Source organism: Papaver somniferum, unplaced genomic scaffold (assembly GCF_003573695.1).
Source record: "Papaver somniferum cultivar HN1 unplaced genomic scaffold, ASM357369v1 unplaced-scaffold_135, whole genome shotgun sequence".
In the NCBI taxonomy this organism is placed as follows: domain Eukaryota; kingdom Viridiplantae; phylum Streptophyta; class Magnoliopsida; order Ranunculales; family Papaveraceae; genus Papaver; species Papaver somniferum.
The window spans coordinates 2,836,588-2,848,995 of record NW_020622713.1 but is presented as its reverse complement, the minus strand read 5'-3'; the positions used below and the strand labels follow the sequence as shown (position 1 = coordinate 2,848,995).

The window sequence follows — 12,408 nt, the reverse complement described above, 5'->3', positions numbered from 1 at the left end:
TAAGGTTAACACTTCAAAAACTAGGCTTATTGCAATTGGAGAAGTGCCGGACTTAAAAGAATGGGCAGAAGATTTTGGTTGCAAGACGGATACTTTGCCTTTCATGTATCTGGGAATGCCATTAAGAGCTAAACAGAATAGTACCACTATTTGGAATCCTGTCATTGAAAAGTTTGATGCTAGATTATCTTTCTGAAATCAAATTTCACTATCTAAAGGTGGTAAGATGGCTCTTCTTAAACATATTCTTACTCCTATTCCTTTATATTATTTTTCACTTTTCAAAGCTCCAATTTCCATCATTAATATTTTGGAGAACAAAATGAGGAACTTTCTATGGGAGTATAAAGATTCAGGCAGTAAGAGCTCTCATTTAATCAATTGGAAGATGGTTATGGCTGTAAGAAAAAGAGGAGGGTTGGGAATTCTGAATCTTAGGTTGATGAATCAAGCACTTTTGGCTAAATGGAGTTGGAGATTTGGGGTGGAAAAGGCGCAGCTGTGGTGCAAACTTATGGTGGAAAAGTATGGCTCTGATTTCTCTTACTGGACTCCAAAAAAAGTTAAATCTCCTCATGGTGTCTCTTGTTGGAGAATTATTGTTGATTGTAGTAATCTGGTAACAAAATATTATTCTCTTAGAATACATTCAGGTACTCTCACTTCTTTTTGGCATGACAGATGGCTTGGAGACTCTTGTTTTATGGACTCTTTCAATAATCTGTACAAACTAGACAAGGGGTACAATGCTAGTGTTGCTGATCATATTACAGCAGATGGATGTTGGAAGTTTGTATTTAAGAGAAATCTAACAGATGCGGAATCAAACTCTCTAGCTGCTTTTTTGCAGATTATCGGTTCTACACCTCCTAGTCTACAAGGAAGATCTGATTGCAGAGGATGGTTGTTGCACTCAAGTGGAGTTTTCTCAGTAAAAACATTATATGCGGAGTTAAACAGCAATGCAGGAAATGATAACTTTCCTCATGGCTTTGTCTGGATTACATGTATTCCACCTAAAGTTAATTTTTACTGTGGTGTGTTGTTCATGGAAAGTTGAATTCGAAAGATATGATGCAAAACAAAGGGATGGATATTCATAGTTCTTGCATTCTCTGTGGAGACAGTAATGAATCTCAAGATCATGTTTTCATACATTGTAAGGTGGCTCATAAGATATGGTCCTCTGTTACACCAATGGATCAATGGGCATGGGTATTCCCTAACTCAATGGTTAACCTAGCAAGGACCTGGCAGAACGATCATTATTCTACTCATAGTAAAAGTGTTTGGAATCTTATTCCGGCAGCTGTGGTTTGGATTTTATGGAGGGAAAGAAACTGCCGCACTTTTGAAAATAATTATGTGTACAAAACTGATGACGACTTGTGTTTACAGGCTAAAACTCTTGTGCTAATGTGGGCTGCTAGTGTAGGTAATAGAATTCATTTGAACTTCTCTTACACTGTACATCATTGGAGTACAGTCTTTCTGTAATCTGTTTTATTTTGCTTTGTTCTACCTCTGGTAGATTATTTGTACATTCTTTTTGTTTGAATAAATCTCTCAATTCTGATCAAAACATCGTGAAACTGTAAAAGAGAAGAGAAGCAAAAAGAACCAAAAAAAGCATATGTTTGTCGAAGAAAAAACATGTGGTTGGCTTGGTTCCATCAGTTGTTGAACGTAGATCCTTTATCGAAGAAAATCTTTTTTCATTTAATCAACAAAGAAAATTATGTCCCATAAACAGTCTTTGATAGTTAGGCTTTACTGCAGGAAGTTCAAATGCTAGTTGTACAAGCGTACTTAGTGGCTAGTGCCTGCTATTTTGGCGAAATAAATAAATAAAGATGTTATATTTTCTCACATGATCACTTCATTACCTACAGCAAGACCAAGTAAAAAGGGGTGAATTATCGCTGTCCCCGTAATTGCAGGTTATTGTGGACTGTGCAGTCCGCCGTCGTCTGTAAGATGATGATACCACTACGGGAAAAATATACATCTACAACTGGAGATTTACAACACTTCGCTATACATCGTAGAAAGTCCTATGTTTTACAACTGGTTTCAAAGAAAGAGTTGTCGTATATCATCACTACCAACCCTTAGGAACAAGGGGTTACGCTAAGAAAACAAACGACAACTCCTTTAGCAAAACTGTTGTGACGACATTTAGGTATAACAACTTTGTTTCATAAGTGTAGTGACTTAGCTTATCACAATTCTCACAAGTGTTGTTGAAGAACACAAAAATATGATAATGAAAAATACGTTAGAGGGGAGATTCGAACATGAACCTAATGCATGGATGTATAGCTCATCAACCATCCTTACAGTTCACAAGTTTGGGTTTTTTCTTTTTTTTTAATAGAAACGTATAACGACACTTATAAGTGTTGTTGAAGTTAAAATATAGAATGTGGGAAAAAATTAGGTTTGGGGGATTCGACCCTGAGCCTCCTATATGGAAGTCTACACCACTAACCATACCTACACTATCACAAGTTCTGTAAAGTTGGTGGTTCTTTAATATACTATTATGACAACCCTTCATAAGCGTTGTAAAACAAAATATAATGCGCAAAGCCGACTGAGCCACAAAGAGCGCGAAGCATTCTCTGTAACCATATACATTCTTCTCTGTAAATAATCACATACATTCTATAAGACCACCCGCTTTAAGCAAAGCATGCAACTGGGGAATTATGGCAAAAGTATACCATCAAACAAACAAATATTCTGAAAAACATTACCATCTTCAAACCGATATTCACACACAAATGATGATAACAAAAGCAGCCCTGAATTACCAACAATAGAACATAGAGTTTGATAAGTGATAAATACACAAGCCAATACAGAACTAACACTCAGCTGTAGCAAGAAACTTGAGAATAGCAGGAAACTCATACAGAACTACACACTCAGCTGTAGCAAGAAACTTGAGAATAGCAGTTGAAGTAGATTACTGAGAAGGCAAATAACACCAAATATTGCTAAAGTAAGAATACAATACCGTAAAAACAATAAACTACTGATCTAACTTGTGAACTTCTTTTTCTTCTTCTTTTTGTTCTTCTTCTTTTTCGGAACCACTATGGTATATTCCCCATCTTCTCTTAAGTAACTCTCGTTCTCGTCATCCATTTGGAAACCAAGAGTTGAAATATCCACTGGCTGGAAAATTGTGTCATGCTTTTCATTGTATTCCTCTAATTCATGGAAACCCCTGGGCGGTGGTTTCACCATCACATACCAGTTAGATGTATTTGACTCTCGAGAATAGAAAACTTGTCGCGCTTGCTTTGCTAAAATGAATGGATCGTTACAGTATTGGTTCTTATGCTGCTTTAAATTGACTAATGTAAAGCCATATTCTACCTTCACACCAAAATTGGTGTGAGCCCAATCACATTTGAATATTGGAATTTGAAACATATGATTGTAGTCCAACAATAGAATTTCTTCTAAAACACCATAGAACCCACTAGTTTCTGACAATCCTGCAACTAAGGTTGTTGATTCAATTGAAACTCCACTGTTTTGTGTGACTCTCTTAACATCCTTCGTAATAAACCTAGTGTTATTGATAAGCAAGCCTTTATATGATATGCAGTTTTCCAACGGCCCATATGACAACCATTCTACCGTGTGTGATATTGGCATGCCTTGTTCAATTTGCATCTTAACCTACAAATGTATAATCTCAGATCATAAGAATATAACTAAATTTGTTATCTAAGCATAAGAAGTTAGATTTATATGATGGTGTGCCAAACATGGATTGTTCTATGTGATAGAATGAAACATACCTTTTGTTGAAACCAATCTGCAAATGTGTCAGACTGTATGGAATTGAGTTGGTCTTCACTAGTAATTGCCCTCCCAGCAGGAGATTTTAACTCGTCCATATGCATTCTAAGACAAAATTAAAATTAGAAAATGAAGTATTAATTGACAGACCATTTTAATAAACGTGAACATCATACTTACATCATATATGGGTCAATTTCGGGTGTGTTAAAAAGCACATATCTGTGAGCTATCTTTAACTTCTCACCATCCATACGCACTTGGACACCTTTAGAAAGAGGACGTGCTGCCGGTGTGGAACCATTTTGAGTGTTTTCGTTACGCCTTTGCTCTACTCCTTTTTCAGCTGCTTGGGCCTTACGAATATCAAAATACCTAACACTCTCCATTCCAAGATAACACTCGGCTATACAAGCTTCAGGTTGTGCATAATTCTTTACGTATTCTTTGAATGTCTTCATATACCTAGGAAAGTCGAGTATGCAACAGTTACTAGTTAATTAAATATTAGTATCTCTAAGATACAAAGGGCATAACTTTCTACACAAAACCAAAAAACAGAAGTAATATAAATTAAATTGGCATACCTTTCAAATGGATACATCCAACGATATTGTACAGGTCCACATAATCGCACTTCTCGAGCTAGGTGAATTGTCAAGTGCATCATGACATCAAAAAGTGACGGAGGGAAGTACCTCTCAAACATACACAAAGTCTCAGCAACTTCTACTTCAAGTTCTATTAATCTATGGAGATCAACTGCCCTTTGGCATATTTCGTGAAAATAAGAACATAACCTGAAAATTGCCTCCCTTGGCCCTACAGGTAAAAGTCCTTGCAAAGCAACGGGTAATATTTGTTGCATAAGAACATGGTAATCATGAGCCTTAAGAACACCTAAGCAACCATCTTTTGAGAAATGCTTTCTAAGATCAGAACTAAAACCAAATGGAACCTTTAAATTTCTCATCCTATTATACAATATAGCCTTTTCCTTGTCATTTAAACAGTATGGTGCTGGTGGAAGGATCGTTTTTCCATTTATCTCTACTGGATGTAATTCTGGTCTTATTCCCATACTCTTCAGATCATTGCGGGACTTTAGACCGTCTTTTGTTTTGGACTTTATATTCAATATGGTACCAATAATACTCTCGCAAACATTTTTTTCTGTATGCATAACATCAATATTGTGCCGTAGTAATAAATCCTAGGAAGATGGAAAAACCCAACATTAGTAATTAATTCTATAAATAAATAAAAGATCAGACATTTAATCAATGTGAAAGTTATAATGTCATGCTGTCGAATCTTAGGTAAGTAATTAATTCTATTATAATGTCATGCTGGAAAAAACAGAAACAAAATGCTCATTATACTGAAAATATACTATTATGTGTCAATTATGGTGCAATCAAACTGATGCTGCCGATGCTTTATCACATTGGGAAAAGTACTCAGATGCATTATACTTCCCAAACACTATATCAAAAGAACGAGTGTGCCATTTAGATTGCATTTGTTGATAATGTGAATTTTAGAGGCTAACATGGTGCAAAGCAGAAGAACCCATAGCCAAATATTAACAAGTAAGTTTGAAGTTATGGAACTAACCTTCCAGTAAGGCAAGTCGAAGAATATTGACCGTTTGTTAAACACCCGAAGTTCAGTTTCATCATCATTTGCACCAGAAATAGCCGCATCAGCAACAACATCCCTTTTCCTCTTCCCACATTTATAATTACCCACATTTGCACTTGCTGCCGCACTACTCTTGCCCTTATTCTTCTTCTTTTGCTCTTTCTTTTTCCTTATCTCCTCCTCGTTCTTCTCCGCTTTCCCAAAATCATTTGTAATACTATTCTGACATTCAAGTGCCGCAGCACCAGACATAACAGGTGGCTTTTCCTTCCTCTCAATCTCTCCATTAAACCAGTCTTTTTTCTGCCGAAGAGGATGATTATGACGAAGAAATCTCCTATGATTCAAGTAGACAGTTTTACGACTAAATGCCAACCAGTTTGAAAGTGTACTTTCACCGCAAAGAGGACAGGCTGCCTTCCCTTTATACGTACATCCAGATAAATTACCATATGCAGGGAAATCGTTTATTGTCCACATTAATAACGCCTTCAAGTTAAAATCTGTTTTAGTAAACGAATCATATACCTGCACCCCTTTCTCCCACAACTCAAAAAGATCATCAATCAAGGGCTGCAAGTATACATCAATGTCATTACCCGGTTGTTTTTTTCCTGGAATCAGCATGCTCAGAATTATGTTGTCACCTTGCATACACAATTGAGGGGGCAAATTATAAACCACGAGCATCACTGGCCAACAACTGTGGGCTGCGGAAAGATCACCAAATGGATTAAATCCATCAGCAGCAAGCCCAAGACGCAAATTACGGGGATCTGAAGCAAACTCGGGATACTTTGTGTCTATGTGCTTCCAAGCCAAAGAATCTGTTGGATGACGCATCTTCCCATCCTTACTCTTGTTCGTCGCGTGCCATATCAACTGCTCAGCCAGTGCTGCTGATTGAAACAATCTTCTCAATCTCGGCACAATGGGGAAGTACCTAAGCACCTTCACCGGTATCTTCTTTTGCGGCTTGTCTATCATTTCAGCATCGTCCATGTTAGATGTGTCTGCCTTCCACCTAGAATAATGACATTTAGGACACTCGTCTGCATCTTTCAAATCTTTTCTAAACAAACAACAATCATTAATACAAGCATGTATTTTCTGGTAAGTCAATTGATAAGATTTCAGGAGCTTTTTCACTTCATATGTTGAGCAAGGAAGACAATGATCTGGCGGCAACAAGGAACCGATTGTCTTGAGAAGTTCGTCAAAAGATTTCCTAGATAAACCATTTACTGTTTTGTGCCTATACAATTCAACAGTGATGGATAACTTTGTGTGTGTTTTACAATTAGGATATAACGGTGGGTCCGCCTCTTCCACATGGTTTTCCAAACCCTCATCTTGCACAGGTTCATGTCCCTGATCGATATGTGCATCAGCTTCAACAGCAGCATCTATATGATATGATCCCCTTGTTGCTCCCTCTTGGTGTACATCAGTAGAAGTGTGCATAGTCTCCCCGTGAAAAACCCACTCAGTGTATGTAGGATCCCAACCTCGTTTCAGCAAGTGAAGATGCACTTCTTTCGGAGGAAGTGGGAAAGTGAGATTCTTACAATCAACACAAGGACAACTGAATTCAGAAGGATTTCCAAGTCTCTGACAAACGGTATCTATGAAATTCTTCAAGGCCTCCTGATATGGAAGATCACCCCTACATGAAAGAACGACAAAATAATTAATCACGGAATAACACAATAAAAGAGGGAAAACCAATGTAAAGAATGTAATATTCTACAGTGAACAACATATCAACCTTGGCCAATGAACCCAATCTTTATTCATAATTTTGAATGACTTGAATATGCAAATCTGTTCAGTTCTTCAACTATTTTGATTCTGTTTTTCCATTTGCATCATAAATTTGCTCAAGGTTGGTGTAAGGAACATAGCATACAAGACAAATTAAGTGGCCGGTGGGGCTCTCTGACTGTGATGTCGACCAAGCATCTCCTGAAGCGTTACGCAAGACAAATTATGTATAATGTATGGAAGTCTACTTACAAATATTCTTGGTATGTCGTCAAGAACTCTATTCAACCAATGCAACTTCTTATACAGATACTTATTTAGAAGTTACAGTTGCAAGGAAATCATCAATTGATCTAATAGTAGACCCTTTGAGATGACCACCTTCATCTTCTCTCATCGCAGCACTAATTTTCTCCGCAATCACCATTGCCCTCTTCCTCATTTCTTCTCCTTCACTGCTACCCATCACTTGTTCAACTAACACAATTCAGTTAGGACTGATCTTTTTCTCTTCTAGTATGCAAATCTTCAGTCTTTCGAAGGACCACGATTATGAGTCACAGATTCACATATTCAAGCCCTCACCTGCCAAATCGAAACATACCCAACAAACTTAATGAGCCAATTTCTGAATCATGATTATGATTTACTGAAAATTAGACAAGGCAAACAAAACATTTTCAACAAAGCAAGATAAGAAGACTGCAACGTCTATGATGCACCTTCGACATTAAAAGAAAAAAATCAACATGACTGCAGAAAAAATAAAAAGAGACTGAAGGAGAAACTACCCATATTGTTGATTTTGATGAAATCAATATCATAAGAAAGGAACAAACTACCCATATTGTTGATTTTAATGAAATTTTAAACCAAACCCATATTGTTCTGTGTTGATTATCAAAAAACCTAATTCAAATTTTAATGCAAAAAAGTCACTGAAAAAAACCTAATTCAAAAATCAAAAAAACAATATACCCTAAATTGAGCTTTGGTTACAGATCGATCTTCAACTTCGGGAAATTGGTGGAAGTGGTTAGTCGAGATATGGGTTACAGATCGATCTTCAACATTGTGTGGTGATGATGAAGTTGGTGAAGTAATCTCCTGAGATCGATGAAGTTTCCAGTGGTTTGATTTATGGAGGTGCTGCTGTACCGAAGTGGTTTGAGTGATGTTGGTTTGAATAATGGTGGTTTGAGGTGAAGTTTCTCCGTCGAACACACTGGGGAGATGCAGTTGAGGGAAAAAAAGAAAAGGATAAGGAAGGAAATAGAAATGAGAATGATGTTAAACAAAAAAAAAAAAAAAACTTAACGGCTGTAGATGAAATAGAATTAAAAATTAAATGAATGGGTGGTTATGATGTGATGATATACATAGAATATTCCAAAGGAATATTCCCAGTATATGGTTGGATTCATCGTTCTTACGAAGTCCCCGACTTAGAGTAGTCCATTCATCGCCAGGTTTCGATCTCGGAGCCATGTTATGTCTCGAAGTTGCCAAAACCGGTCAGGTTTAAGGGTTGGAGGAATATTATGAAAGCATCTTACCTATGAATCGACAGATTCATCGTTATTACGAAGTCCCCGACTTAGAGTAGTCCACTCATCGCCATGTTTCGATCCCGGAGCCATGTTATGTCTCGAAGTTGCCAAAACCGGTCAGGTTTAAGGGTTGGAGGAATATTATGAAAGCATCTTACCTATGAATCGACAGATTCATCGTTATTACGAAGTCCCCGACTTAGAGTAGTCCACTCATCGCCATGTTTCGATCCCGGAGCCATGTTATGTCTCGAAGTTGCCAAAACCGGTCAGGTTTAAGGGTTGGAGGAATATTATGAAAGCATCTTACCTATGAATCGACATATTCATCGTTATTACGAAGTCCCCGACTTAGAGTAGTCCACTCATCGCCAGGTTTCGATCTCGGAGCCATGTTATGTCTCGAAGTTTCCAAAACCGGTCAGGTTTAAGGGTTGGAGGAATATTATGAAAGCATCTTACCTATGAATCGACAGATTCATCGTTATTACGAAGTCCCCGACTTAGAGTAGTCCACTCATCGCCATGTTTCGATCCCGGAGCCATGTTATGTCTCGAAGTTGCCAAAACCGGTCAGGTTTAAGGGTTGGAGGAATATTATGAAAGCATCTTACCTATGAATCGACAGATTCATCGTTCTTACGAAGTCCCCGACTTAGAGTAGTCCACTCACCGCCATGTTTCGATCTCGGAGCCATGTTATATCTCGAAGTTGCCAAAACCGGTCAGGTTTAAGGGTTGGAGGAATATTATGAAAGCATCTTACTTATGAATCGACAGATTCATCGTTCTTACGAAGTCCCCGACTTAGAGTAGTCCACTCACCGCCATGTTTCGATCCCGGAGCCATGTTATATCTCGAAGTTGCCAAAACCGGACAGGTTTAAGGGTTGGAGGAATATTCTAATGGCACCGATATTATTTATAGATAGACGGTTTCATTGTTTTTACGAAGTCTCTGACTTAGAATAGTCCACTTACCAGTTACCGCCAGGTTTCGTGCTCGGAGCCAGGTTATATCTATGTTACTTAGAGTGTTACCACCAAAATTTTTTTGTTGTAATTTTGTTTAATCCAACGTACCAAAGTTAGGGGAAGCAACTGCTACTAAATCTAACGGTGGGAATTTTGTGTTTGTTTGTCAAAAATTGTGTTTCTTTGCCAATCCGTATGCTTTTGCTTAGACCAATCAGAATATTCCACTTTCCCGCCCAAAATCCCGCCCAAATTTGGTCACGTGTCTGCCCAAGAATTTTTCAGAGAATATTTAATTTTTGACAACTGCAACGTGTCCTATCCCATGTTTCCCCCCAATATTTTCACAACGCGCCCAAAATCATTAGTCTCTTCACTCTTCACAAAAATAAGAAAACTCTCTCACCAAAAAAAAAAGAAAAAAATCTCTCACCTATCGCCATGTCTGCAACTGTGAAGCTCTAACCCTAACAATCTCTTATCGTAAAACCCTAACAATCTCTCATCAGAAAACCCTAACAATCTCTCATCAGGAAACCCTAACAATCTCTCATCAGAAAACCCTAACAATCTCTCATCAGGAAACCCTAACAATCTCTCAATCACTCAAACTCTTCAGAAAACCATAACTATCTATTAATCTCAGAGTTCTTCAACTTTGAAGAAAACCCTAACAAATTTTCAAGAAAAGGATTTCACGAAGGGGTAATCTCTCATACTCTCAAATCTTAAGAAAATAAATCTCTTTGTTCCAGTTTTCTATTTTAGTAATTTTGAGTTTTTTTTTTCTTCACATAAATGTTCAGATCTTCACATGCAATTTAGGATTTGTTGTTTCCATGATGAAATTGGTATTGGGTCCTATTTAATTTTGGGAATTTTCGATTTTAGGTCTTTTTATGATGATTTTCATTTCGATGATTGTCTCTGCAGCTCATGTTCTAGTTTTTTTAGGTCTTTGTTTTGTGTTATAACAAAAAATCCCCCCTTTTCTTCCTTCCTATTTCCAATCCCTCTCTCCATCTTTCAATTAGCAAATACAGAGAACCCTAGATGGCCATGATTCCCATTAGCAACAGAGAATAAAAAATCATGTTAATGGGGAGGTGCTCTTCATGGGCTCATGACTACATCTTTAGTGTAATAATTGTAGTACCAAAGATATGTGGAGTACTAGTGCAGAAGTTTAGCCACTGTGATGCATGAAGTATAATTTAGAATTCGTAAGAATTTGTGATTTGATAGGTGTAGCCTTATTCTCTTTAGGTGTATGATTTGATTATATTTGTGCCAAAGCATGAAGTTTAGCCACTGTGATTATATTTTTGCAAGGCATAACTGCAATAATGAAGACTAACAAGGAAACAATAAAGAAAAATCTGGTCAGGGAGTTGGCCATAAAGGTAAAGGCTTCTCATCTCAATTTCAGTGTAAATAAATTTATTCGCCATATCATTTTAACTAACCTATATGCATTATTGTTGCAGATGAAAAACAAACAGTCCAAAACTGATAAAGGTTCTCCATCTGCAGAACCATCCCTTCCACCTGAAAGTAGGCGATCATCACCAAGGAACAAGAAGTTTGCGATAAAGGTAAAGACTTTTCATCTCAATTTCACAAAAAACTACTTACCTTCTCATCTTAACTAAGCTACACTTTTTGCAGATGAAAAACAAACAGACCAAAACTGATAAAGGTTCTCCATCTGCAGAACCATCCCTTCCACCTGAAAGTAGGCGATCATCACCAAGGAACAAGAAGTTTGCGATAAAGGTAAAGACTTTTCATCTCAATTTCACAAAAAACTACTTACCTTCTCATTTTAACTAAGCTACACTTTTTGCAGATGAAAAACAAACAGTCCAAAACTGATAAAGGTTCTCCATCTGCAGAACCATCCCTTCCAACTGAAAGTGCTTCACTCACTTCAAAGCTGCAACCCCCAACTCAAACCAAGTCCCCGACTCCATCTCTTTCACCTGGAAGTAGGCGATCATCACAAAGGAACAAGAAGTTAGAACCAAGTGCTGCTGTTTCTTCTCTAACTAAATGTACAACAACTCCAAAGCGTCGTCTACAACCTGAAAGTGCTGAAATGTCATCACCAACTACAAAGAGACAGGCTACTAGGAAGAAGAATGTGCAATCTGAAAGTGCTCAACATTCACAGACCACAACTACAAAGTCCCAATCAAAAAGCTCTGAAGGAGATACTGAAAAATCTGGAGTGGGGCGAAAGAATGTAAAGCGAAAACTTGACACAAGCAGCACAGGCCCATGTCTGAATGTTCAACTTAGGGATCCACACGACACTCTCGCAGATTTTCAAGATGAAGAAGAAGAGGAAGAGGAGGAGGAAGCTGTGGAAGAGGATAACTCTGATCATGTGGAGCCTGATGTGGAAGAAGAGAACGATAATGGTAATGGTGATGAGCCTGAATTTGAAGAAGAAAATGATAATGGTAATGATGATAATGAGGAAGGTGAAGAAGGAAAAGAAGCTAAGAAAAGAAAATATGTTCCACGTGGTCCAACCCAGATGTATGCACTGAAGTTAGATTCTGCTGATCCGAAAAGAACAATTTCCTTCAACTCTAATGAACAACCGATTGGTGATCCATCTGTGCAACTTGCCAGTGTGCTAGGGGTGCTT

The 12,408-nt window shown here is 37.7% G+C and overlaps 1 protein-coding gene across 1 annotated transcript; it reads left to right on the top strand.

Annotated features, from left to right (window-relative positions):
* The first annotated feature begins 226 nt into the window (after positions 1-226).
* LOC113333881 (uncharacterized mitochondrial protein AtMg00310-like) lies at positions 227-1,060 on the top strand. Its single transcript, XM_026580246.1, has one exon. The coding sequence runs from the start codon at positions 227-229 to the stop codon at positions 1,058-1,060; it is 834 nt and encodes a 277-aa protein (XP_026436031.1).
* The last annotated feature ends 11,348 nt before the right edge of the window (positions 1,061-12,408 follow it).